Source organism: Aethalodelphis obliquidens, unplaced genomic scaffold (assembly GCF_003676395.1).
Source record: "Aethalodelphis obliquidens isolate GAN/ISIS:26980383/991018 unplaced genomic scaffold, ASM367639v1 scaffold9, whole genome shotgun sequence".
In the NCBI taxonomy this organism is placed as follows: Eukaryota; Metazoa; Chordata; class Mammalia; order Artiodactyla; family Delphinidae; genus Aethalodelphis; species Aethalodelphis obliquidens.
This window is the reverse complement of record NW_020837953.1, coordinates 48,804,963-48,829,464: the sequence shown is the minus strand read 5'-3', so window position 1 is coordinate 48,829,464 and position 24,502 is coordinate 48,804,963. Positions and strand designations below refer to the sequence as shown.

At 55.3% G+C, this 24,502-nt stretch overlaps 1 protein-coding gene across 14 annotated transcripts in view; it reads right to left on the bottom strand.

Moving 5' to 3' along the window:
* Nucleotides 1-24,502, bottom strand: part of NPHP4 (nephrocystin 4) — a 139,011-nt gene that overhangs the window by 6,140 nt on the left and 108,369 nt on the right. For 8 of the 14 annotated variants that reach the window (XR_003433472.1, XM_027110398.1, XM_027110387.1 and 5 more), the window contains 7 exons: nt 16,587-16,747; nt 13,457-13,637; nt 10,703-10,828; nt 7,879-8,090; nt 3,776-4,002; nt 3,464-3,650; nt 2,559-2,642 (listed from right to left, as the gene is read on the bottom strand). Coding sequence is in view for 12 of the 14 variants with exons in the window: in XM_027110398.1 (XP_026966199.1) it covers nt 2,559-2,642; nt 3,464-3,650; nt 3,776-4,002; nt 7,879-8,090; nt 10,703-10,828; nt 13,457-13,637; nt 16,587-16,747 (1,178 nt within the window). In the remaining 2 variants the exon portion in view is untranslated. The remainder of the gene's footprint in view (nt 1-2,558; nt 2,643-3,463; nt 3,651-3,775; nt 4,003-7,878; nt 8,091-10,702; nt 10,829-13,456; nt 13,638-16,586; nt 16,748-24,502) is intronic. The other 6 variants (XR_003433471.1, XM_027110397.1, XM_027110393.1 and 3 more) reach the window with 2 other exon arrangements.

Sequence of the window (24,502 nt, the reverse complement as noted above, 5' to 3'; positions counted from 1 at the left end):
AAGCAAGGGCACCCCAGTCGTAATGAGCCCTCTCGGTACCCAGACTTCAGTTTCTAAACACCGTTCTCCACTAAAAGAAGCCTTAGATAAACGGCTGATTCCAGAAATGCGGCAGGAAAATGGAAGACGACTCTGGAACATCTTGTGCGCCAGGCCCGAAGGAAGTGCTCCAAGAATGACAGGGACGTGTCAAAAGGACAGAGGGGCCAGCTTGAAGCCGAAGCCGCCGGTGGACCAGGGACAAGATGAGCAGCAAAACAAAGACAGACAGGAACAAACTACAAGCCACTGAATGAAACAGGAATTCATGGTCCATAATGCCGACAAACAAATTTCAGGAATGAACGGATGAAGACCAAGTGCTGCCTCACTTAGAACACGGAAGGAATGACGAAATCTGCAAGTCACCAATGGGCAACCATCGTGCAAGAATCATCAGTGAAGGAATTTTAAAAAGAATGTCCCTGTGTATAACTGGGTCACTTTGCTGTACAGCAGAGACTGGCACGACATTGTAAATCAACTACACTTCGGTTTAAAAAAGAAAGAAGCATCGGCGGATATTAAAACTAGTAGCAGAAGCTGAATGAGAAGCAGGACATTTACAGAGCCTGAGCATCTCCTGACAAAATACTTCCCCATTACTTTCTAATTATCAACTATAAAATACTTCTTAATTAATTTTACCTTGAAGGAGCCTGGCAGACACCATCTTAACCAAGTAAGAGAGTTAAATTAACATCACTGGTAATAGAGCAAATCAACATTGTGTCTCTCCCACTAAGAGGTTCTGAGAAGAACACAGCAAAACGTCTGTGCTTTTCCTGCCCTGAATGCACGGCCTGAACCCACCGACGAGCAAACACCAGACAAACCCAGACTGAGCGGCAGGTAGCAGAATGACCTGTGCACTTCAAAAGGACCGAGGCCATGAGAGGCAAGGAAAGCTAGGGCGGGACCACCGGCTGCACCGCGGGACCCTGGGCGGGTGAGGGATCCAGTGCTGGGATATTTGGTAAAGTGCAAGCGGGGTCTGTGATGAGATTGTGTCAGTGCCAATTTCCTGATTTCCCCGGTTCTACCGTGGTTATGGAACGGAGTGTCCTTATTTTCAGGACACAGGAGCTCTAAATTTCATGGAACAATGGGGAAGTTTGTCCATAACTTATTCTCAAATTGTTCAGAAAAAAATAAGGATAAATATAGACACAGAATGATAAGGCAAATATAAAATGTCAACAACTGGGAAATCTGGGTAAATAATTCATGAGAACTCTTTGCACTATTCTTTTAACTTTTGTCTAAGTTTGAGAACATTTCAAAATAAAGAGCTGTTTAAAAAAAAAAGACACAGGCGCTGACTTGAAAGGTATGGCCGTGGCCAGAGAGAGGACAGTTTTACAGCCCAGTGCCTGCCACACAGCAAATATAAAACCACGAGTTCATAATAAGACCCCCAAAAAACTGACCATCTTTGGATGTTCCCAGGGCACGACTCATTATTTTTACAATTGATAAATAAAGGGAAAGAACCCAACATTTATCCTGACCTTCCGGTATTAAGTATCAATATATTCAGGGTAACCAAACGGCTGATGGGGAAAGCTCTTGTTTATAGAAGAGTCACAGCTAGTAAGTACAAGAACAGTGAGAGGATTTCACCGCTTTCCACCTGGTGGGATAACGGATGTGGGCAGTGGACCCTTAGCGGACACGTCAGCCACCATGAACAGCCACCCACCATGGCCTCTGCATGTGAAGCCGTGGTCGGCCCACGGAGGCCGGCCCACGCCCAGCGTCTCCACAGACAGAGCATTGAGGACAGCAGGCCCCAACTCCCACAGACCGACCGTGATAAGATGAGTGACCAGCACGGACTGGACATCGGGCCGTCCTGAGGATTTGTTACTAATTTGGGGGCAGTGATGTCACTAGCCAGGTTTTTGTTCTTTTTTTTTAAGTCCTTATCTGTTAGAGATACACGCTGAATAAGATATCTGGGATTTGTTTTAAAACTCCAAACTCATGTAAGGAAAAACGTACTAGCCTCTCAGATTTAATTTATGGCCCTAAATAAAGAGCCGACACATCCTTTAGACAAAGGCAACGCTGCGGCTCCACATTTAAATAAAACCCAGCCAATCTCCCCCAGGACGGGGCTGTGGACACAGGGCTGCCAGGTCCTCAGTCTGCAACTGCACCGAAATCTGTCCCGGGGTGAGGGTGGGGGCGGCGGGCGTAAAAGTGTTTCTGTTTTTACTTTCAACCTCCTGTAAAAGGCATCTGTCTACCAAACAAACAACAACAAGAAGAAAACTTCAGAAATTCCTACAAAACGACAGTGTCCCAACCTCCCCTAAGGACATCCCATGGGCAGGCAGGGGGTTGAAAAGTGTGCCCTGCCAACGAGCCGCCCTGAGGCGGCAATGGGACTGAGTCCTGTTTACCATTAGTAACAAACAGCAGAACCCATGATGCACTTCACCTGGTGCTCTCACAAGAGCCCTGGCTGGCACTGCAAGACCTGGGAACGTCGGATGGGCGGCCTGCCCCCCTACCTTGGCGTGTTTCGTGGGCATCGTGCTGGACTTACGAGGTGACCCAGCGTCCATGTCCTTCTCGAGTCTCAGCTCAGCAGAGGCCTGCGAGAAACCAGGGAGCCCCCAGGCCATGAGATGGAGGCCCGGGGTGACAGGCAAGTCTTCCTACCAGTGGGGCCTCCGCCTGTAGGAACGGCCGCCGCCCTGGGCCCAGGGCTCCGGGGTCTCATTTAGGCTCAGAGTGAACCCCAGGCGGCTGCTGTTATTAACCGGCCCACAGCCCCAAAGAGGAAGCGGAGGCCGTGTGAGCTGGCGGGGGGGGGTCAGGTCCCGTAACCCAGCTCCACCCGAAGCCAGAGGTCTGACACCTTCATCACGGTCCTGATGACCTCTTGCCCCAAAAGTGCATCCAAAGAGCCTGCACTGAAACCTGTGAGCCTCTCACGCCCGTCTCAGTAATGACCTCTGCCCTACAGAGCTGACCTCACAAGGTCAGGAAGAAACGCGCACGCCGCGTCCGCCCTAGCAAAGCACGTGCTCGCTCGCACCCTGACGTGAAACCCCAGAGTCTCTGCGGTTCACGTCGGGGAGCAAACGCTACGTGAGAAGTGGGCAAACAGTAGTAACTGGGGAGTTCAGAAAACACTGGCTCTTCTGAGGTTTAAGAAAGGCTCTTCTACCAGTTTAGCAGAGACTGAAGAGGAGGTGGTCCAGCCTCTCCTGAGCCCAGGTGAACCACGAGGCCACTGGGCACAGCATAGGTGCCAGGACGTGTGGAGAGACAGGTGGGGGGCGGGGGGGACGGCCGAAGGCTAACCCTCCCACCACACGGGAGGAGGCCCCCATCTCCCAGATTACTTGGCAAAGGGGCTTCCCCGGTGCCCAGCCAGCCCCCTCGGCACGGGAAGAATGGCCTTCCCCACCTGCACCGAGGCCCGCGGACCCGCAGAGAAGGTCTGGAACTTGAAGGGGATGTGGACCATCTCCCGGGGGCGTAGGAAGAGCTGGGGGGCCAGGCTGCCCCGCGGGTGGAACATGTCCTCCTCCAGGGGCGTGTGCAGGCCGAACAGCTCTTTGAAGTACCGCCACTCCTGACCGTCCAGGATGAGGCTGGAGGGAGGGGAGACGGCGCTGGGCACAATGTCCTTCCCAGTCAGTCCCAGGACCTGTGAGGGCGAAGCCAGCTCGGCTTTCGGGCGGGGCTGGGGGCCCGAGGGGGCGCCCCGCCCTCCCACCTGAGCTCAGTGCTGTCGATCGAGATGGTCACGGTGTGCTGCGTGTTGTTGGGGTTCCTGAGAGCGAATTCAAAGAACTCGGCGGCGCCCAGCGTGGCACGGATGGTGTGCCGCGTGGTGATGGCCATGCTCAGCGCGCTGGCAATGCTCTCGGCCTTGGTGCGCTCCCGGTAGGCGGCGATGAGCTGCAGGTCCCGAGCGTGCTGGGCACGGATGCTCTGCTGGGCCTGCGGACACAGGGGTCGAAGTGAGGCCACGGTCCCGGGGCACCCTGCTGCTTGGGGGCTGTTCCCTGGCCCCTTCCCCACCTGCCCCAAACACCACATCTCCTTGGAATCACCACCCCCCCACCACCGACACGGGGTCAGTTGGGAATGGCCACCTACAGCTCTGGGGGACGGGGAATGGGGCCGCCCGTCTGCAGCACCCCGGCTTCCCTCTGCCCACAGATGATGCACCCGTGGAAGGAGGGCTCTGCCCGCATGCCCCCGAGACTCCAACCACCCACCTGGGCACACTGGGAATTAAGAGCAGAAGCTACCAATAAAAGAGGAAAGAATGGTCCCCAAACTAAGGCGGGTGACCAGCTCACCGGCCAGGCCTCCGGTGTGACAGCGGGAGTCCTGTCTGCGAGCAGAGTCCCCAGGAGGGGCTGTGGCCGGGCCTGACTGACCGCAAGCTGGGCCAGGGTCCAGACCCAGGCACGCTGCCTTGGTGGGCTCAGCGTGGGTCCTTCATCCGCCTCCTTCTTCCAATGCCTTATGTTTCAATGGGCTTGGCCACCCCACATGTGTTCTAGAGGCTGGGGACAGGCTTATCTTTCTCGGGTGCCTTGCAGTAAAAAGCGAGGCCCGTCGGAGGCTGCTTTGCAAGCCCGAGACCTAGAAGGCACATGCCCACGTGCTAGGGGGGCAGCTGGGCGCTGAGGGCCTCCAAAACCAACGAGGCCCAGGCATCTGAAGGCCTTCGGACTCCAACTCAGAAGGTGAGGACCAAATCTGACCTCTCACTTAAATTGTTTTGGAGACTGACTTTCCAATATCCAAAACTTTGGCCTTTCCCCAGCAGGGGAATTGAAGCCGGGCCTTTAGTTTCTCCCTGGGGATTTAAAACTGGGAGGGTGGTCATGTTGACATCTGAGGCCTCCACATGTGGGCATTTTATGATCAGAGCTTCTCGGCGGGACGAAGTCTCTACCAGGCTGGGCTGGGCAGCACGGCCAGATGTAATTTAGGGTGAGAAACAGACAGAGCTCGGCTCTTCAACCTCGACTTGAGACAGCGGGTTGTTCTGACCTGCCAAGGACACAACCTGTATTGCCCTGGGACGAGGGCTCTAGGGGACAGGCCACACGGAGGTGGGCACAGGACTGGCCCGTCAGACTGACCACCCGGGCGGGCACCGTAACAGCCACTCCCTGGTTTTCCGCAGGCCTGGTGGGTAAAAGCCACAGGCCGAGCCAGTGTGGCCCCAGGGCATCAGGTGCCCACACGGCCCCTGGCCAGGTGGAAAGGCTGGAAAGAAGAATCCACGTGTGGGGTCACCTGGCATGACCCAGACTGCGTGAGGCTGCCGTTAACCGCAGGCTCAGCCTCGCACAGACGCGAGCCAACCCTCCGGCAACAGCCTCCCCGATGACTAGAGCCACCAGTGAAACAGAGCTGATGTTTTGGTCTCCTTTTGCCATAGACCTGTCTCCTTTCTTAATTCAAAACCCATGCAGGCAGAGGCGATGACACGTATTGGACCGCTCAGACCCCAAGAGGCAGCAATTCGCACTGTGGTCCCATGACAGGTCCAGGGATGGGCAGGGAGACCCGTGGGCCAAGTGCTGGCATTTCTGGAAAGTAAAGTCCTCTCTCCCATGGTACTTGGCATGTTTTGACAACACGGAACGTGGGACTAGTGCCACCAATTTGCTAGCATGAGGGGCAATCCTGGAGCTGCTGGGGTGTCCCTGTAGAGGGTACGCAGAGGAGAGAGGACGCAGGGACTGACCGCTGTCGCTAGGGCAGCCGCCGTCTCGAGCACTGCACACAGGTTAAGGCAAGTGACCCTCACAGGGAGGCTGTGACCGTCCCAGGGCACCGCAGGGACTCCAAAGCAGGGTCAGCCCCACACTCTGTGTTGTGACTGTCCCAGGGCACCGCAGGGACTCCAAGGCAGGGTCAGCCCCACACTCTGTGCTGTGACTGTCCCAGGGCGCCGCAGGGACTCCAAAGCAGGGTCAGCCCCACACTCTGTGCTCCTGGCCCCAGGCTCACCACCGCCCCCAGGAAACCCCAAGACCCTCAGCCTCCCTCAAATCTGACCATCAGGGAGAGAGAGCTGCACCCCAGCTGCCCTCAGCCTCCCCGCCGCACAAGAGGTCACACACGGTTGCACACCCTCATCACGTGTGTGCAGGGCCAGGCGGGCACGGCTCCTGTCGACTCTCTTCCCAAGGACCCACTGATTTCGTAGAACTCCCATCCCTTCTTCAAAGAAGGCTAAAAAGCTCTGGAAGGGAGAGAGACTACAGCACATCTGATACATCAAGTTACTTTCACCTCAAAATTCTCCAGGGCTACGAACCCAGGAAATCATTACAATTTAGTGGAAATTTTTCTTGTATTTGGAAATCCAATCACTTCCAAGCTCACAGCTGTATTCAAAATGACGGTTCTGAGCTGTTAATTTCTCTATTAGAACATATCAGGGCTTCCCTGGTGGCGCAGTGGTTAAGAATCTGCCCGCCAATGAAGGGGACGTGGGTTCGATCCCTGGCCCGGGAAGATCCCACATGCCGCAGAGCAACTAAGCCCGTGTGCCACACTACTGAGCCTGCTGTGCTCTAGAGCCCGCGAGCCACAATTACTGAGCCCGTGTGCCACAACTACTGAAGCCCGCACGCCTAGAGCCCGTGCTCTGCAACAAGAGAAGCCACCGCAATGAGAAGCCCGCGCACCGCAACGAAGAGTAGCCCCTGCTTTCAACTAGAGAAAGCCCACACGCAGCAACGAAGACCCAATGCAGACAAAAATAAATAAATTAAAAAGAACATATCAAATAAGAGGAAACGAGCCAAATTAATCATAATAACGATGCACCAGCAGCTGTCGGACCGAGGACTTGCCGTGTGCGGGGCCCAACCACCCGGACGCGGGAACCGCTTGTGTCCCCCCCGGTTGACAGCTGGCGGAGCCTCAGAGGCTGCACAGGAGGGAGCAGCCTGGGTGCACCGTGGCCGGGGAGGAGGCCTGCCCCAAGCCCAGCCCACGGCCAGCCTCCCCTCAAGGAGTCCTCACAGCCACAGCGCTGCTCCTCGGCCAGCAAGACTCTGCTGCCCTCTGCCAGGGACCCGCTCGCCCAGCCGACTGTCTGGCCTCAGCAGCCATGGCTCACAGGCCCAGCCGCTCCGCGGCACGTGGGATCTTCCCGGACCGGGGCACGAACCCCGCGTCCCCTGCATCGGCAGGTGGACTCCCAACCACTGCGCCCCCAGGGGAGCCCCCTGAATGGTCTTTTGCTTGTTGGTTTATTTCTGTCTCCCTCCCTCCACGGCCCCCCTGAGGGTGGGTCCTTGCCTACCTCTGTGAGCCTCAGGGGAGGGCCAGCCACTGCCTGTGTCCGCCAGGCCATGGGCACAGGCCTGGCCCCTGAGAAGGACGGCGTCTGTTCAGACACCCACCTGCCTCAATGGAAAGGATCCGAAGGCCCCTGTGGCTTCCTTATCCCGCAAACAGCCTTTTCTTAGGGTCTTATTTAGATTTTTAGCCTAAGGTGGGAATTCTGGCAAGCTCGATCACTCTGACAACCCGTGATGTAGAAGGTGTCATGGCTCTGCTCCCCAAACCTGGGCGCCCTCAGGATCCCCGTCGGAGCTTTCTTAAAAGCCCAGGCTCCAAGGACACTTCCCCCAACCAATGGAGGGGAGCCCAGGAGCCAGCTTTTATCCAAAGCGCGCCGGTAATTCTGGCCTGAAAACTTCCCTCGGTGGCTGAGAGGTCGGGTCTCATGCTCTGTACCCAGGACGCGGCAGGAAGATGAGAGCCCGCAGGCAAGGGGAGGGGCGGGGACGGGGCTGCTCCCGCAGTGTTCCCGAGGACGGGGGCGAGCCTCACCAGCGCGCTCGGCCCGCAGCGGCCAGGCTCCGCTCCGCGCTCCCGCAGGCGCACAGCCCTCATGCGCTCCAGCTTGCGCCTGCGCACGGCGTCCCCCTCACGGCCGGCGCCCTGGGGCCGCCGCGTCCCCTGCCACGGGGGCGTGAAGAGCAGGGCGGCCAGCTCACTGTCCACGTCGGCCAGCTTCTGCGCTTGGACCACATTTTTCACTGCTGGAAGGTTCAAAGGGAGGGCCAGAGGTTAAAGGTCAGAGTTTATGTTCTCTAAGCAGCCACGGCTCCACGCCCTCCAGAGCCAAGCCTCAAGCTTTTCATAAACCCTCAGAGGCTGGTAAAGGTGGAAATGACGCACCCTGCCCTCCACGGCATCCCTCCCTTACCAGCCTCTCACATAGAAGGGATTCTGTCTCGGAGCTTAGATACAAATGTATTAGTGCCCACTAGGGGGTCTGCTAGGGAAAAGGCCAGCGTTGCAGAAGCTCAGGCTCTCAGGATGCCCCAGACGCCCTCGCCCAGGACCTCACCCCTGCTCACCTCCAGCCCCCCCCCAGCGAGCACCCCCGATGCCCAGCACACCGTCCAGGCTCTCAGGCGCGCTGTCCTGTCAGGTCCTCAAACCCCCGCTGGGTACGGGTTATCAGGAGGCCCAAGCTCAGATCAGGAATCGGGGGCTCCAGTGAGCTGTGCCCTGAGGCCTCAGGCCAGCCGGGGTGGGTGGAGCCCAGAGCTTCTCCTCTCTGCACCCGGCTGCCTCTGGCTGGCTGGGCCCCTAGAGCACCATCTCCTTCGGGGGCTCTACTCGAAGCCTAGACCCACAGGAAAGCTGTGTAGCCGACAGACAGAGCCACGACAGGCCAGGCCCCGGCAGGCAGGAGAGCTATTTTCTCCCTCCCACCACTGGCTGTGCCACTGGCATGCACACGTGGCACCTGCCACGTCACAAGCTGGCACGTGAGATTCCCGGACAATCAGTAAACCCAGCACAGGCGGCAGGTGAGAGGGAGCGCCCCAACTTAGCACCTTGTCCTTCCTTCAGGCACCCCCAGAGCCACGGGAAGTGACCGCGAGCCTGAACTCCGCCGGCTGGACCCCACTCCCCGTCCTCAAGTATCTCTGCCTCCTGCTGACGTGCTCCACGTGGTGGTGAAGCAGCTTCTCCTCACTCGCCACCTCTCCTGCCATCACACGTAAACAAATGCTACTTCCAGGTTCTTCGGGTGCCATGAGATGGTGCAGACGTCTCAAGTGGCCACCCCAAAACAGCACTTTTCGTGTGTCTGGGGTCCAGCTCCATGGGAACGGGAGCTCCAACCTGGATCGGGCTCAAGCAACCCGAGGCCCCCGGTCCCGAGGGGAGGGGCCAGGGTGGGAGACGAGCAAGGCTGGGGGGTGATCAACTGGCTTGTGTGTTCAGACTGCATCACCCCGACCGTGGGGGTGATGGGACCGTGTGGGACCACACTGCTGAAGCCAGGAAGCATCTTGCGAAACTCGGCACAACTTCCCGCTTCCGGAACCTTGCCCGGGGGGGTGGAGACATGGCTTCTGGTGGAGTGCCCGGCCCTCTGGTTTTGACCAAAATAGGGACTGGAAGACTGATGACTCCAGAGGCTCTGGATCCCTCAGCAAACCCTCACTGTCACAACTCCCCGCGCTGCCCAGAGGAGCCCCTGACCTGCCAGGCCCCAGGCCGTGGGTTTCACAAATCCTCTCGTACCTGTCCCTGGGTGGGGGGTGGGGGTGGAGATGGGAGGCACTCTCTGCTCCGTGCTCTCCATCTATCCTCTTGGTGGCCAAAGGGACCAGCTGGGGATGGGGAGGCACTGGCCCCAAAGCAGGAAATCCAGATTCTAATCCAAGTTCACGACCCTTAACCACACAACCGGCCATGTCACCTGACCTCTGTGTCTCAGTTTTTTCAACATTAAAATGAGGAAGCTGGTCCGGAACAGACTCTCAGCCTGCCGGGCTCACGCAGCGTGGACCCCTTTGAGCATCTGAATGTACCCGGGCCGCTCTCCCAGGGAAGACGTACGAGGACCCATAAAGTTTGGGCTGGAGTTTCAGGGGACTCGTGGGATGCTGGAGACCTTCCAAAATGGCACCAAAGGCCTCCCAGTCCTGCCCCCCGCAGCTCTGGAATTCCCACCCAGGGCACAGGTTCAAGCCCAACAAAGTCAAGGGCCGTCAACACAAGACGCTCATGGCAGTTTCCAATGCACATGAGGTGACCTGCAGCCTCTGGGGGCTGCTCCTCAAAGGGCGCCTCCCACTTTCATTCCAATGGCAAGTATTTTACATTCAGGTCTGGGGGGTCATTTGAAAGGGGACGGAAAAACTTCCGTGTTATGCGATATTTTCACAAGCCCAAGTGTTTATCTCCCAAGCTTCTCTTCTCCCCAACATGGGGAGTTTCAAATTAGTTTTTAAAAAACAGCCTATGTTCATCCCGACCTTTTCCTCCCGTCCCCTTCAACTGGGGAGAAGCAGCTACCCAAAAACAAATGCCACTCCTAGGACTGTAATCTCCACCAAGTAACACCGGCGGCTCCCCCAGGGCCCAGCCTAGAGAGCGCTGGGCTGACGAACGTGGTGACTCGATGTGGCCTGCAGGTCACTGAGCCGGAGGCGGAGCCACGGCTCGGGCCCCCAGATCCAGAGGGCAGGGCCCCACGACACAGGCGCACACGTGTGCTCCTGCACACACACACACGTACACGCACGCACACGCAGCCCCCCACCTCTCGCTCTGCCCCACCGCCCGCCCACCTCCCCAAGCACAACCCCCAGCCTCCACCCGTAGGCCCCTCGGTCTCTCCACTCACGTCTGGGAGCCCCGGGCGTGAGAAGGCCACCTCCCGAGAAGCCGGTGGCTCCGTCATTCGAGATGACCCGTGACCTGGAAGGTGGCAGTGAGCTGGGACTCCCCACTCTCCGTTCACACAAGTGACCTGAACGAAAAACACCCCCCGCCCCGCACGAGACATAAATACCAGCACAGAGTCGATGACACTCGCCCAGATCCCCGCCCACACCCCACTTTCCACTCTCAGGTTGGAGTTCGTTTTGCAGCAGAGAAATGGCAGGTGGGCAGAGGCACGTTTCCTTCGAGCTCCCTGCTCTCCAGGTCCACACTCTCCTCTGTCTGAGCAGCAGTCTGCTTTCCCACCACGAGTCAGGGCTCGAGATGCTCAGGGCAGGTCTCCGGGGGGCCCGGCCCCAGGCTCTGGGATGGTCGCAGGCTCTCCTGTCAGGCCCTCGAGTGTCATGCTGTTCCAAGGCCTTTGTGCCCTTCTGCAAACGTCTGTGCCCAAACTCGCCCGGGGGAGACACCCTGAGAGCCCCGGTACCTGACCGTGAGCCGGGGGTCAGGGCAGCCTGCCCTCCCCAGGAAGGCCCCACGGGAGACCTGCAGATACAGTGGCAGCGGAGCTCCCAGGGGAGCCGTGGTCACACACACAGCCAGGATCACGGGGTCAAAGAAAGGAAAGGGGCTCTTGGGATCTCTAAACGATGAATGACCCCGTAAAGCCTCAGAAGAGGCTGGCAAAAAGACAGCATCAAAAAGCTCCCTGAGGGCTGCCCTGGTGGCGCAGTGGTTGAGAGTCCGCCTGCCGATGCAGGGGACACGGGATCGTGCCCCGGTCCGGGAAGATCCCACATGCCGCGGAGCGGCTGGGCCCGTGAGCCATGGCCGCTGAGCCTGTGCATCCGGGGCCTGTGCTCTGCAGCAGGAGAGGCCACAGCAGTGAGAGGCCCACGTACAGCAATAAAAATAAAATATAAGCTCGCCTGAGCCGAGGAGCCGCTGAGCACGAGGACCGCCCGCCCTCTCCCACAGAAAGAGTCACAGGAGACCTGGGCGTGGGTGACAGACGCCGGGATCCGCGGCCTCGCACTTGGCCACAGCTGTGAATGCAGAGGCGGGGCCCCATCCGGGCAGGCGCCGACCCTGCCTCTGTCACCCTGAAGGCCTGCACAGCATCACCCCACCTGCTGGCCCGCGCCTGCCACTCGCTGCAGAACAACCAGTTTTAAAAAGAAACAAAAGCCACGACACTTTTTTTTTGTTCAAGAACTGCAGAACGTACAGAGGAAAGCACAGTGCTGCCACGTCGTACAAGTGCGCTGCGCGCAGCACCGGTCCTCTGCCTCACAGCCTCCCTGTCTGGGTATCTCAGGCCCCTTCCCGCGAGCTTATCTCTCTCTTGCAGGCAACGTATGAAAATGACAATTTAAGATAACGCATAATGGAGCTAATCTTTCTTCTGAAGATAAGATTTTAAAACCTGGAGTCACTGCACATTTGTGGGCTGGTGAATTAAAAATAAAAATAACCAACACAATCTTGGAAGCAGAATGCTTCTAGCAACTCCCCTCAGTCGTAGGAGCTTTTGAATAATGCCTGCTTCTCACACACAGCTCATTTATTTCTCCAGAACCTAATTGAGTTTTGCCGTTTCCATATTGTCTGTTTTCCAGGCTGCCCGGGATCCTACATTTGTAAACAAGGGAGCAGAAGCCTCAGACCTGGCTTAATGAGCTCCGCGCTCACACCTGCTGTTCTGTCCCAGCCCCGCCCGCCCCATGCTGTCGGCACAGGTGGAAAGGGCCCATGGGGCTCAAGGTCTAAAATCAGGCTGGGCTGTAAGGAATGGAAAATTCCCCAGTAAAACGACAGAGAGGTTTGAGTCCAGAAACCTCAGATGGCTTGGTGTTGTCCTGCTTTCAATCCTTCCTCAGTCCCCTTGAGGGGGATCGAGTGGGCTTGTCACTAGCCCCACGAGGGCTCACACTGGCCTCTGCCCTGAGGTGGGCACAGGCAGGTATGCCCGGCCTAACGTCCCCTGTCCCATCAGGGTCCTCAGTGGAGCCCCCAGAATGTCCAGGCAGAACCATCCCAGCCACACCCAGCCCCAGCCCCCTGCCCACATGGAAGGAGGACTGGGGCTTTCCTCGGTGTCTCTGACGAGCAGCTCTTGGGACACCATCTGACGTAAGGTCAAGGTGCTCGGCTCTGAACAAGCACGTCCCTCTGCCCCTCTGTTCCCAAGCTGTGTGCTGCGGATGTTTAGGAAAAGTTCTCTCTTCTCTCCTCCACAATGAGGCAGTGCTATGAGCTGAAACTCCAGATGAAACTCTCTCCCGAAACCAGTCATCTTATTTGAGGATCGTCACAGCGATGCCCCATGGATAGTACCAGAAATAAAATGTGGGCAAGACGGAGACAGCTAATAATACCAAACCCCGACCAGAAATCAGGAACACCAAACAACTGGCGCCAGGGAAGGCTCAGAGGTCAGGGGAAGGCTCAGTGGTCAGGGGAAGGCTCAGAGGTCAAGAACAGATGCTCAGTGGTCAAGGGCAGACGCTCAGCGGTCAAGGGCAGACGCTCAGCGGTCAAGGGCAGACGCTCAGCGGTCAAGGGCATACTTAGTAGTCAGCTAATGAGAGCTCTTCTGAATTCCTACTGAGTGCTGATGCCCACGATGTGACCACTGTCCTGAGGGGGCTCGTGCCCCAAATGGGAGGAAGAGTAGCCACCCAGGAACAAGGGCAAAGCTGCCAGGGACTCTTACCCACATTAGCCAAGGTCAGGTGCAGCCGGCCCTTCACCATCGTGTGGACGTTGATGGGCTTGACGCAGCCAAACCTGGTCACGTCTCCACTCACCACCATGGTGTCCTGTTCGTGCTCTGTCGCCACGACCTCAAGCTCATGCGAGACCTGAACGGCTGGGCGCCCTTGGCGGAGGAGGTGCTGCGGAGGAGAAAGGACCGGTCGGAGGGCGGCCGAGGCAGGGGCTATCTGCTTCCGAAAACCCAGGTCCCTGCTGTCGGGTCTTTCCCCCAAATCCTTATTAACAAAGTGCATCCCAATTCACCCACTGAGCGAACCCCAGGGATGCACAAGTGGGCCTGGCAGCCACCTGCATGGAGCCCCTCTACACGGAGAAGATGAGAACACGGCACAGAACGAGGGGGGATGCTGAGGAAGCCCAGCTCCGCGTCGGCGGGAGCCCCGAGGAGCCTCCACTGGGCCCCTCAGGATGAAGGTGTGCCTCCAGGCAGGGGGAGGGCACGCCAGGCCCGGGCGGGACACAGGGGGCTTCAGTGTGGCAGAAAGGTGGGCAGCAGGTGCGAGGAGGGGCCACGGGGCAGACGGAGCTGGGTCAAGAGGGTCCTTTCCGACCCCACTCTTCTCTGCTAATCAAGTTTAACCCTTCAGAACCCTCCTGAGCCCAAGAGCGAGTGGGGCCGGCCGGGAGGGAGGGCTGGGCCCCTTCTCCTGCGAGGCCCGGGCACGTCACCAGGCCTCTTGACCGTCACACGTAAATGGAAGCGCGGGGCCAGGTTCAGGTCCTGCTTCTGGAATTCTGGCCCTGTCCCTCCAGCGCTTGTCCTCTGCCTGTCTCCGGGGCGGACACGCCCAGACCAGATCCCTCCCGAGCGGGTCTGGGGCTTCCAGCTCCGGAGACCCCGCTTGCGCAGCAGCGCTTGTCCACATAACGCCAACACGTTCACGAGCCAGGAGCCTCGGCAGCCAGACGGGGTGAAGACCCCTCCAGGGGGTGGCCAGTCAAGGCAAGGAGCGACGCCCGGCTGCCCCAGGAGCAGTGATGCCAATAAAAACAGGGCATCGCGTCTCACCCAGGAAACTGCAGAGGTTTTTTTCCCCGCCCTGTAAAGGGTGGGAAAGCAGGCGCCTTGCTCATCTTCCGGGAAGAGCGCTGTGCCGGGCCCCTGGGCCCCCTGCCCGAGGCTCCGTATTGGTGCACCCGTGACTTGGTAACGTGGCTTTGGGGCGTTCTCATCTGGGGAGAAGATGATGGAGTCAGACCTGGGCTGAAAGCCTGGTCCCGGCATGACCGGGGCTTCGGCTTCATCACTGCACACGGGGATCAGGGCAGCAGCCCCAGGGCCGGGCTGAGGACACCGCAGCAGAGCGGGGGTGCAACCAGGCCCCGGCAGCGACCACCGCGAGACCCCAACGATGCTGGCGCTGTCACCGCTCAGGAAATGCGCTGCAGGGGTGAGCCAACATGACCCCAGGATGTTCCCTGCAGTGTGTCCACCAGGACAAGGTGCTTAAATGTCCAACATCGGGGGACAGTGCGACGAGCTGTGATGCGTCTGGACACGCAGGAAATATCCACAGAAGGCCACGTAAGCACCTTGACAGCTCAGGACCTGGACTTACACAAATCTTCCACCTTTTCTACATAGATGTTAAAGTGAAGACTTGCTTATTTTTAGAAAGTAAAATTCCATTTTATTTAAACCAATTCTGTGTCAGTAAACCTGACAGCACTTGTCGAAGGGGCTCTTCGTGGAGGATGAGATCAAATAACCCCTCCACGCGCTTCGCTCGCCCCTCCCTCCCCTCGCCTCGCCCCGCCCCGCCCCTCCTGCCTTTCACCTCACCCCTCCCTCCCTCCTTCTATTCATCCATTCTCAGCCATGCCCTACCCACGGTGGCCTAGGACTGTGCTGGGGAGGGGTCAGTGGCCATCCCATTCCCACCCTCCATGACATCACTGGCCAGTGTAGGAGACAGACGGGCCATTTCCGTGACGACCTTGGGAGGCCTGAGGAATGAGAACACCAGCCGACGCCTGCTGAGTCCTCACCAGCTGTGACCCCGCCCCATAGCTCTTTGCACACTGCCCCCCGGCTCCCTCCACTGTCCTGAGGGCCTCAGCCCCTCAGGGAAGGGCCCCGGGCCCCGGTGGATGGGACAGTTACAGCCCGGGTCAGCCGCCAGAGGAAGGGAGGGACAGAGGAGCAGACGGCCCCCAGAGGATGGGGGGCACGGGACCGGGGCCGCTGCGGCACAGGAGCCACGAGATCCTCGTGGGCTGGGGTGCTGAGGGGCAAGGGGGGACGGGACCAGATCTGCAGGCCTCAGTGACCAGCCGTGCAAGGCTCAGGAAGGGAAACCAAGGGGGCCCGTGGCTGGAGTCCAGAGGGCAATAGCTGTGTGGGATGAAGGAAAAGTGAATGAAGTCAGAGAGATTCCAGAGATTCCAGAGCTGCAGCTCTCCCCCGTCCACCTCAAGGCAGGGAGGAAAACGCTCGGGACAGCATGTCGGCAAGTGGATGTGGCCCAGTGCCTGGCCCAGAGGCCGCCATGTGACCCCACGTTGACCCTCTGGGGTCCTGGTCACACGAAAGGGAAGGTTTGGGGAGAAACCCTGGGAAGAAAATTGAATTAATGCATGGACTTCAGTTTTAGAATATGAGGAGAATGGGAAGCACAGTTAGAAAATGAATTAGCTTCTATTCTAGTTAGAATGAGAGAAGCACAATTCAGGGAACTGAGAACAGGCATCAGGAAACATTTTCCCACCCCATCATTCATTCATCCTGTCCTCCGTCCTGAGGGCACACCTCTGATGGACCAGCCAGGCTCTTGGTGAACAAGCCTGATCCCGAGCTGCTCTCAGGAAACATCCATCCTCACCGTCAAGGGAGCAGAGGTGACGTCGCCTGGTGGGTTCACAGGAGGAACTGATAACTGGGCGGATGTACCCTAGCATGATCGAGCTTAGACTCTGTGAACATCCTTTCCTTTGGGGAAGGAGAGGACTCGGCAGTGTCTTGAATTTGTGAACCAAGAAGCCAGGCCCCTGGACAATGCCCAGTGCTGGGCGATGGCCCACACTGCCGGGCGACAGACCCCACAGAAAGGACCGTGGGGAAACGTTACCTTCATCTGAACGGCGGCGGATCCGATGAGAAGCAGGGAGTCTCCGTCCCAGATGTCGATCTGCAGGGTCTGCATGGCCAGGTAGCGGGCGAACCAGCGCTGCTCCCCGGGTCTCAGGAATCCAGGGCCCACCAGGTACTTCAGCTGGAAGCCCGGAGACCCTGTGCAAAGAGGCCCCAAATGCGCCCAGAAGTAATTGGAATCATTTATCACCTTTACACTTGGAGGAGTTTCTGCTCTGGTCATGATGACTAATTTCTGCTTCTGTCAGAGTTACAGCTTAATAAATACATTAATCAAAACATAAAATATCTAAATTAACAACATGAAGAGTGGTGTTCAGAAGACTACATTTCTTTCCAATGTATACAATAAGCTCCTCCCCAAATAAGACTGACGGTTTTTACCAAGTCCTAGTGAAACAGTCTATGCTGGATAAGGACAGATGCCCCGACGGGCCGGCCAGGGAGTATGACTCTGGGCGCACAGGATTTAGGGAGAAATGCTGTCTACATCTTCTGTCAAAACCAGGTGGTCACCAGATAAAGAAGATGCGGTACATATACACAGTGGAATATTACTCAGCCATAAAAAGAGAATGAAATGATGCCATTTGCAGCAACACGGATGGACCTAGAGATGATCATACTAAGTGAAGTAAGTCAGACAGAGAAAGACAAATATCATATGATATCACTCATATGTGGAATCTAAAATATGACACCAGTGAACTTATCTTCAAAACAGAAACAGGCTCACAGACACAGAGAACAGACTTTGTGGTTGTCAAGGGGGAGGAGGGTGGGAGAGGGACAGAGTGGGAGTTTGGGGTTAGCAGATGCAATCTGTTATATACAGAATAGATAAACAACAAGGTCCTAGTGTATAGCACAGGGAACTATAGTCAATATCCTGTGACAAACCGTAATGGAAAAGAAAATGAAAAAGAATGTATATATGTACAACTGAATCACTTTGCTGTACAGCAGAAATTAACACAACATTGTAACTCAACTCTACTCCAATAAAATTTTTTAGAAACCGGGGTATTCACACACAGGCGCATGGAGAGCTCAAACTGAGACGGAGCTCAGCACACGGTGCCTAGGTCACCCCGATGCCTCCCGCCCCCAACGCGCCCAGGAGCCCCACAGAAGCACAGGCCTCTCCAAGGTCGCTCCTGGTGCCAGGCTTATCACTACGAGACAGGAGCCGGACTGCGGCCCCCGCCTTCACCTTTGCGGAGTGGCATCACCATTAATCCTAAATTGGCAAAGATGCCATTGAAGTCACCATTAGTTAAAGTGCAGGGACAGCAATGCAGGGGAAACACACTGAGAACAACATTTCCGCCCTTTCCGTCAATAACATAACAGTATTTACGTGGCCCCACTGAGCAGAACGCTAACCCCAGGGAGAAAGGCGGACGTTTGCTCGGCAGCCCAAGCGGCCCCGGGCAGGCTGAGACCCTCGCCCCGTGGGTGCCCACACGGCACCCTCTCCGCTGTCCTCAAGGCCAGGACAGTGCGGTCGGCAGGAGCAGTGAAGCAGGTCCAGACGGGACCCAGCTCGGGGCGCGGGGGGAGGGCCCCCGGTGGGCCCAGGGGATACAGAGCAAGGACCGGTGGGGTCCTGGCTCCCGCCATGGCTGGAGCGCTGACAGAAGCGCCCTCCAGGATGGAGGGGCAGGCAGCAGCAGCACAGAGACCACGGGAGGGGCTGGGTGACGCTGCACACGGCAGGCCAGGCCCCAGTGTCCCAAGTCACAGGGCTCGGCCAAGGTCACACGCCACCCCGGCCCCCAACGGCCAGGTCTGAGAAGTAAGCGGCCTGCGGCACCTGATCAGTGTCCCGACACCCACCCTGAGGCCGGCTCACCCAGGCGCAGTGAGACTGGAATGAGGACCAGGGAATGAGGACGGTCAAGCTCGCAGCACCGACGGCAGCGCCCGCCTGCTGGGTCCCGCTGGGCTGCAAGGAAGGGGCAGCGGCGGCACCGGCCTCTGATGTGGGTCAGACCGCCGGCTCCAGGTGCACACGGACGTGACCGTGTGGGGCGACCCCCAAATGACACCCGCAAACACCCTTCCCTGGGCACCCTGCACACTCACCCCCAACACCTCCAGCCCCACAGAGCCTCCACCCAGACTTGCACTCGCGCCTGAATGCAGTAGGTCCCAGCTGGACCCCGCGTCTTCCTCCCCAGCCAGCTCCCCCTTGAGTCACCCCAGAGTGCCGCCCAGCACCGCGTCCTCCCAACGCCCTGGCTGGGCTCCATCACCACCACATCCCGTCAGCTGCCGGGTCCCCTCAATACGACCATTAATTCACACGCGGCAAATGTTCCGGGCCCTGTGTGGGGTCGTGTGGCAGAACAGTATGGACAGGGTCCCTGCCCTGATGGAGCTCACAGTCTCGGGGGGACACTTTGAGCCCAGAGCTGACAGTGTGCTGAGTGTCGCACACGGGGGCCATCCTGGTCTGGGCACAGTCCAAGGCCCCTCATGCTGGACCCTCCCAATTCCTCCCCACTGTAGGCTCGGACCCCTTTGCTCCTGTCTGGCTAAGACAACTGACTCCTCGGTGGCCTTCCCTGAGGTCCAGGCCCCCCACAATCCATCCCATGGCACTGCCAAAGCGTCCACAAAAGGAATCCTGCGTCGTCTCCATCCCACTCAAAAACCTGCAGTGGCGCTGACCACTGACTCCTGGGGGTAGTGGTACCACCCCACAGGGTCTGCCCAGGCTCCCCAGCTTACCTCCCTCACCCCTTCACAGACACCGCCCAGCCCAGCTGGGGTCCCTGCTGCACCTCAGTCCTGCCCCACCGCCACGGCCAGGTCTGGCAGATGCTCTGCCTCCAGCTGGACGGTCCTCCTCCACCCCTCTTCTCAATCTCCACCCCTCCTTCATGACAAACACCTCCTGCTCCGTGAAGGTAGCCACGACTCCTCTGATGACAAACACTTTATAACACTACAGTCTACAACGCGTGATGAATGCGTAACAGCTTGGAGTATCTATGCACCAAATAACAAAGCAGAAATCCAGAGATGTAAGAAGAAACAGATGAAAACACAATGACAGTGGAGACCAAACAACCGCTTTCCTTTCAAGGCAGGTCAAGTGGACCATAAATAAGTAAGGATACAGAAGCCCAGACCAGCTAATCCATAAGGCAGAGTGTATGCATACACATACAACATGGTACCCCAATAACAGAGAATATATCTTTTCAAGTATATTTGGAACATTAATAAAAATTTACTGTCTATTTCACCACAAAGAAAACCTAAATACGCTCCTTAAAGTAGAAATATTACAAATGATATTCTCTGATCACAATCCAACAAACTAGAAATTGGAAAAAATTTTTCAAAACAATTCACTTATTCTTAAATAATTCGGTGTCAAATGGAAAACACGATCAAAACAGATTTTTTAGAATAATAATAGTGAAAATACTACTTATCAGAATCACCAAAACATAAAGCAATAATCAAAGGAAAATTCATAGCCTTCAATACTTTATATCAACAAGAACAAAAGAATTAAAATAAATGAATTAAGCAACTCAAACAAATTAGGAAAATAACAATAGAGAACACCAAAAAGAAAGCAGAAGGGGGGTAATAATAAAGGGAAATGCAAAATCTAACTGATTAAAAAACAAGAAAATAGCGAAGCCTATTTAAGGTACATTTATGTGCCTTCAGAAGACAGGGAAGCAGAAATGAGCAGATGGGAAGACATCCCTGTTCCTGGGCAGGTCCCCTCCTGTCCTTCAAGGGCAGTTCCCCTCTCGTTCATCTATGAACTTCTCCAGAACCCCAGATAGACCCTAACAAGTTCACATAGAAAACTAAACCAGCAAGAATGTCTGGAGAACGGTGCAAAAAAGAATAGCATAACACCTCTGATCAAAGAGCGTGACCTTCGTGTGTAGACAGACAGTCTCATGAAGAGTCTGGTGAACTACAGCCCACAGGCCAACCCAGCTGAGAGCTAAGAATGGCTTTTACATTTTCTAAGGGTTGTGAAAAACAAAAGTCAAAAAAAGAAGAAAATGATTACAGAGAGATCGTATGTGAACCCAGAAAGTCCAAAATATCTACGATCCGGCCCTTAACAGAAATCCATTTGCCAACCTCTAGTCTAGTGGGACAAGCCAGAAAATCCAGAATGACACCCAAGTAATACAAAGAAGTTTGCTATCTGATAAGGGCGGATCTCAAGTCACTGGGGAAAAAGACAAACGTTTTAATAAATAGTACTGGGTCAACTGGATAGACATTTGGAAAAAGATAAAACTGATCCAAGTCTGCCCTCACACAGCAGGATAAACTACACAGAGATCAGAAATCTAAACGTAAAAAATGAAACCGGTAAATCCTAGGAGAAACCATGCATGCATCTCTTGCTGAGCCGGGGGAAGAGAAAGCCTTTGCATCTGTGACTCAAGAATCTAGAAGCAATAAAAGACTGACACATCAGACTACACGAAAGTAACACCTTTACATAGCAAAACCCATCCTAAGCAAAGCAAAAAGACAAACAACAAAGTAGGAAGCATATTTGCAATGTATATCACAGGCAACAGCTAAGCTTCCTAATACAGTTCCCAAAACAGAGGACAAAATAGATGAAAAATCTGATAGAGAAATGGAAAAAGATATGAATAGAAGTTTGCAGACAAAGACAAAAGATGCTCAACTTCACTCATTACAAGAGAAATGCACATTAAAACTTCACTAAGATCTATCTCACATCAATCAGAATGTAACAACCTATTTGCGGAGGAGGCCAAAAGATCTCAGGCTAACAGAGAGGAGGCGGTGCCGTCTATCAACACCACGGAAGCCTTTTATCCTATAATCCCACTGCCAGCAATCTGCCCTAAAACATACCTCCATACACAGAAAACACGAGAAACACAAGGTTACTCGTTGCTGCATCACCTGAAATCGCAGAACCCTGGAAAGACCCAAACCTCCATCAGTAGGATTATGGTTAAATAAACCACAGAACGTGCACCCAATGTAGGGCGACGTAGCTGTAAAAACAATGCAGACGGCTTCCACATGGAGTGGGACTCGGGATGGAAAGTTAACTGAAAATAGCACGGTGAAAACGTGTATTTGGTACGCCACCTACTGAATAAGAAAAAACAAAAAATAAAAACGTAAATATTTGCTTAAGCCGGAAGCTAGAAACCTGGTCACCCCCAGGCCGGTGAGCAGGTGGGGGCTGTCTAGAGGGGCGAGGGTCGAAGGGAGCCTTGAGCGCTCATTCAGCTACGGTTTTATGTTTGGGGCCACGTAAATATTCCAATCAGAAAGGAAAGAAGGCAAAGATGAAACTGAAAACAAACTGAAACCAACAAACTCGACTGAACATCAAATAGGCAACAGAACTCCATAGAGAAAAGAATGAACACAAGGCCTTTGGGCCACACTCACTCACGCTACATCCTCGGTGGGACACAACCCTAGACCAGAAGAACACAAAGAAACCTGAACTTTTGTCAGCCATGTATCGTTAGTATTCAAACCAGCGGTATAATTTTGAAAATACATTGTGTAAATTATAAGGGAAAGTTAATAAGTAAATATATTATCAGGAAACACGATTTTCGGTTTAAGAGGAAAGAGATACAAATAAAATATTTTAGGGAAAAACCTCTAAATTTAAATTAGAAATATCAAGGTGAACTCATGTTTTAACATACATGCCCCAGCTCTGCCCAGGGAAAGGCCTAGAAGCAGTTGAGACCCCGATCAAAAGTGCCCGGATTGATGGGCTTCCCTGGTGGCGCAGCGGTTGAGAGGCTGCCTGCCGATGCAGGAGACACGGGTTCGTGCCCCGGTCCGGGAAGGTCCCACATGCCGCGGAGCGGCTGGACCCGTGAGCCATGGCCGCTGAGCCTGCGCTCCGCAATGGGAGAGGCCACAACAGTGAGAGGCCCGCGTACCGCAAAAAAAAAAAAAAAAAAGTGCCCGGATCGTGATCTTTAGAAAGCACTCCCAGTGGGGGGCCAGGCTCCCGGGAGAAACGGGTGACGGGATCTGAGGCAGAAAAAGCACAAGGCGAGGCTGGACACCTTTGCTCCAGAAAGGGAGGAACTGCCCAAAGTCCAACGAGAGCGTGTCAACAGACTCAGGCCAACCCGAAGGGCTACAGCTGGCCAAAGACGAAACAAAGAGCTAGGATACACAAAACCTGAACTGTCACTATTAGAGTAACTATTACAGTAAGTTCTTACTCTGAAAATCAGAAATTAAAGGGAAAATATTTAACATTTGTTCTGCCTTTTTTGGAGAACATATATGTAGTTCACTCCTGGTGGATGAGAGAAAGTCTCTTTCTATAGAAGAATGCCAGCTCATAAAGGGAGACCAAATGATAGCACTAGAAGAATTACCATCTTGAAAGCTCCATTTAAATAGCTGATCTGGGCAAAGCACAGTCAAGGATGTTAGGACAGTAGGTGAAGGGCTGTAGGGGTCGGATATTCACACGAAGCCCAAGAACAGCCCCAAGAAGTCTTCCAAGTGCAAAGGGGGCAGCGCCTACCTCTTCCCACTGAAGACACCTGGGCGGGTGCCCCTACCAAGTGCTCACACTGGCACCCGCACGGTGGCACGGCCTGACCCCGGCGCCTCCGATGGGATGCACGGGCAGCACGCGGCCTCAACGATGAAGAGTTCGCACCAAATCCAGTTTGGGGCTGAGCCCTCGGCCCTTCCCCCAGTGGACGAGAACTACTGAAGACGAACGAGGTAGACGACCAGGTGAGGAAGCAATCAGACACACGGAATGTGGGACATTCTGCAACTCGCTCCGTCTCGTCAAACAGGCACCAACACTGGACAAAGAATGCAGGGGACGAGTCTCAATGAAAAAAGACTGAACACATGATTACAGGTAATACATGGGCCTGGACTGGATGTCAGAGCAAAACACAGCTATAATGGACATATGAGGGGAAATGGGAAAACTTGACAATGAAATTCTTGTAATCTTAAGTATGATGACAGAATTGTGTGTGTAGAAAAGGACGTCCTTATTGTTTTATAAATTTATTTATTTATTTATATTTTATTTTTGGCCGCGTTGGGTCCTCGTTGCCGCGCACAGGCTTTTCTCTAGTTGCGGTGAGCGGGGGCTACTCCTTGTTGCGGCGCGCGGGCTTCTCATCGCGGTGGCTTGTCTTGTTGCAGAGCACGGGCTCTAGGTGCACAGGCTTCAGTAGTTGTGGCACGCGGGCTCAGTAGCTGTGGCTTGCGGGCTCTAGAGCGCAGGCTCAGTAGTTGTGGCACACGGGCTTAGTTGCTCCGTAGCATGTGGGATCTTCCCGGGCCAGGGCTCAGACCCATGTCCCCTGCATTGGAAGGCGGATTCTCAAACACTGCGCCACCAGGGAAGTCCCAGATGTCCTTATTTTTAAGTAAAGTGTGCTGCTATATTTAGAGGTAAAGTGTCACCACGCCTGCATTTTACATTCAGATGATTCTGAGGTAGGGGGAAAGATGAACAAAGAGATAAAGCAGGTATTCCCAAATGCACCAGCACAACTTCTGTAGCTGGGGACACGGAATTAGGGCACCTGGAGAAGGCACAGGAAAGACAAGATCCAGTAAGGAAGAGGCGATCAAGGTTGTACTACAGGGTCCAGACCTAGACGCTGGTCTGGTGGGAGATGCCCCCTTGGCTGGGATAACTCAGGGGCGGGAAGGTGGACGAGAGTTCTTTAGGACAGTGGATGCTCTTGGCTGACCCAGACTCCAGCTCTCACACTAGGGAAGACCCCACTAGACAAAAACACCATGAGACGCCTGTCAGAAAAACAACATGTTAGAAAAAAACAGGCAAGAATGCAAGGGAAATAACAAGGAAAGGCGGCCCCGTGCATGTGG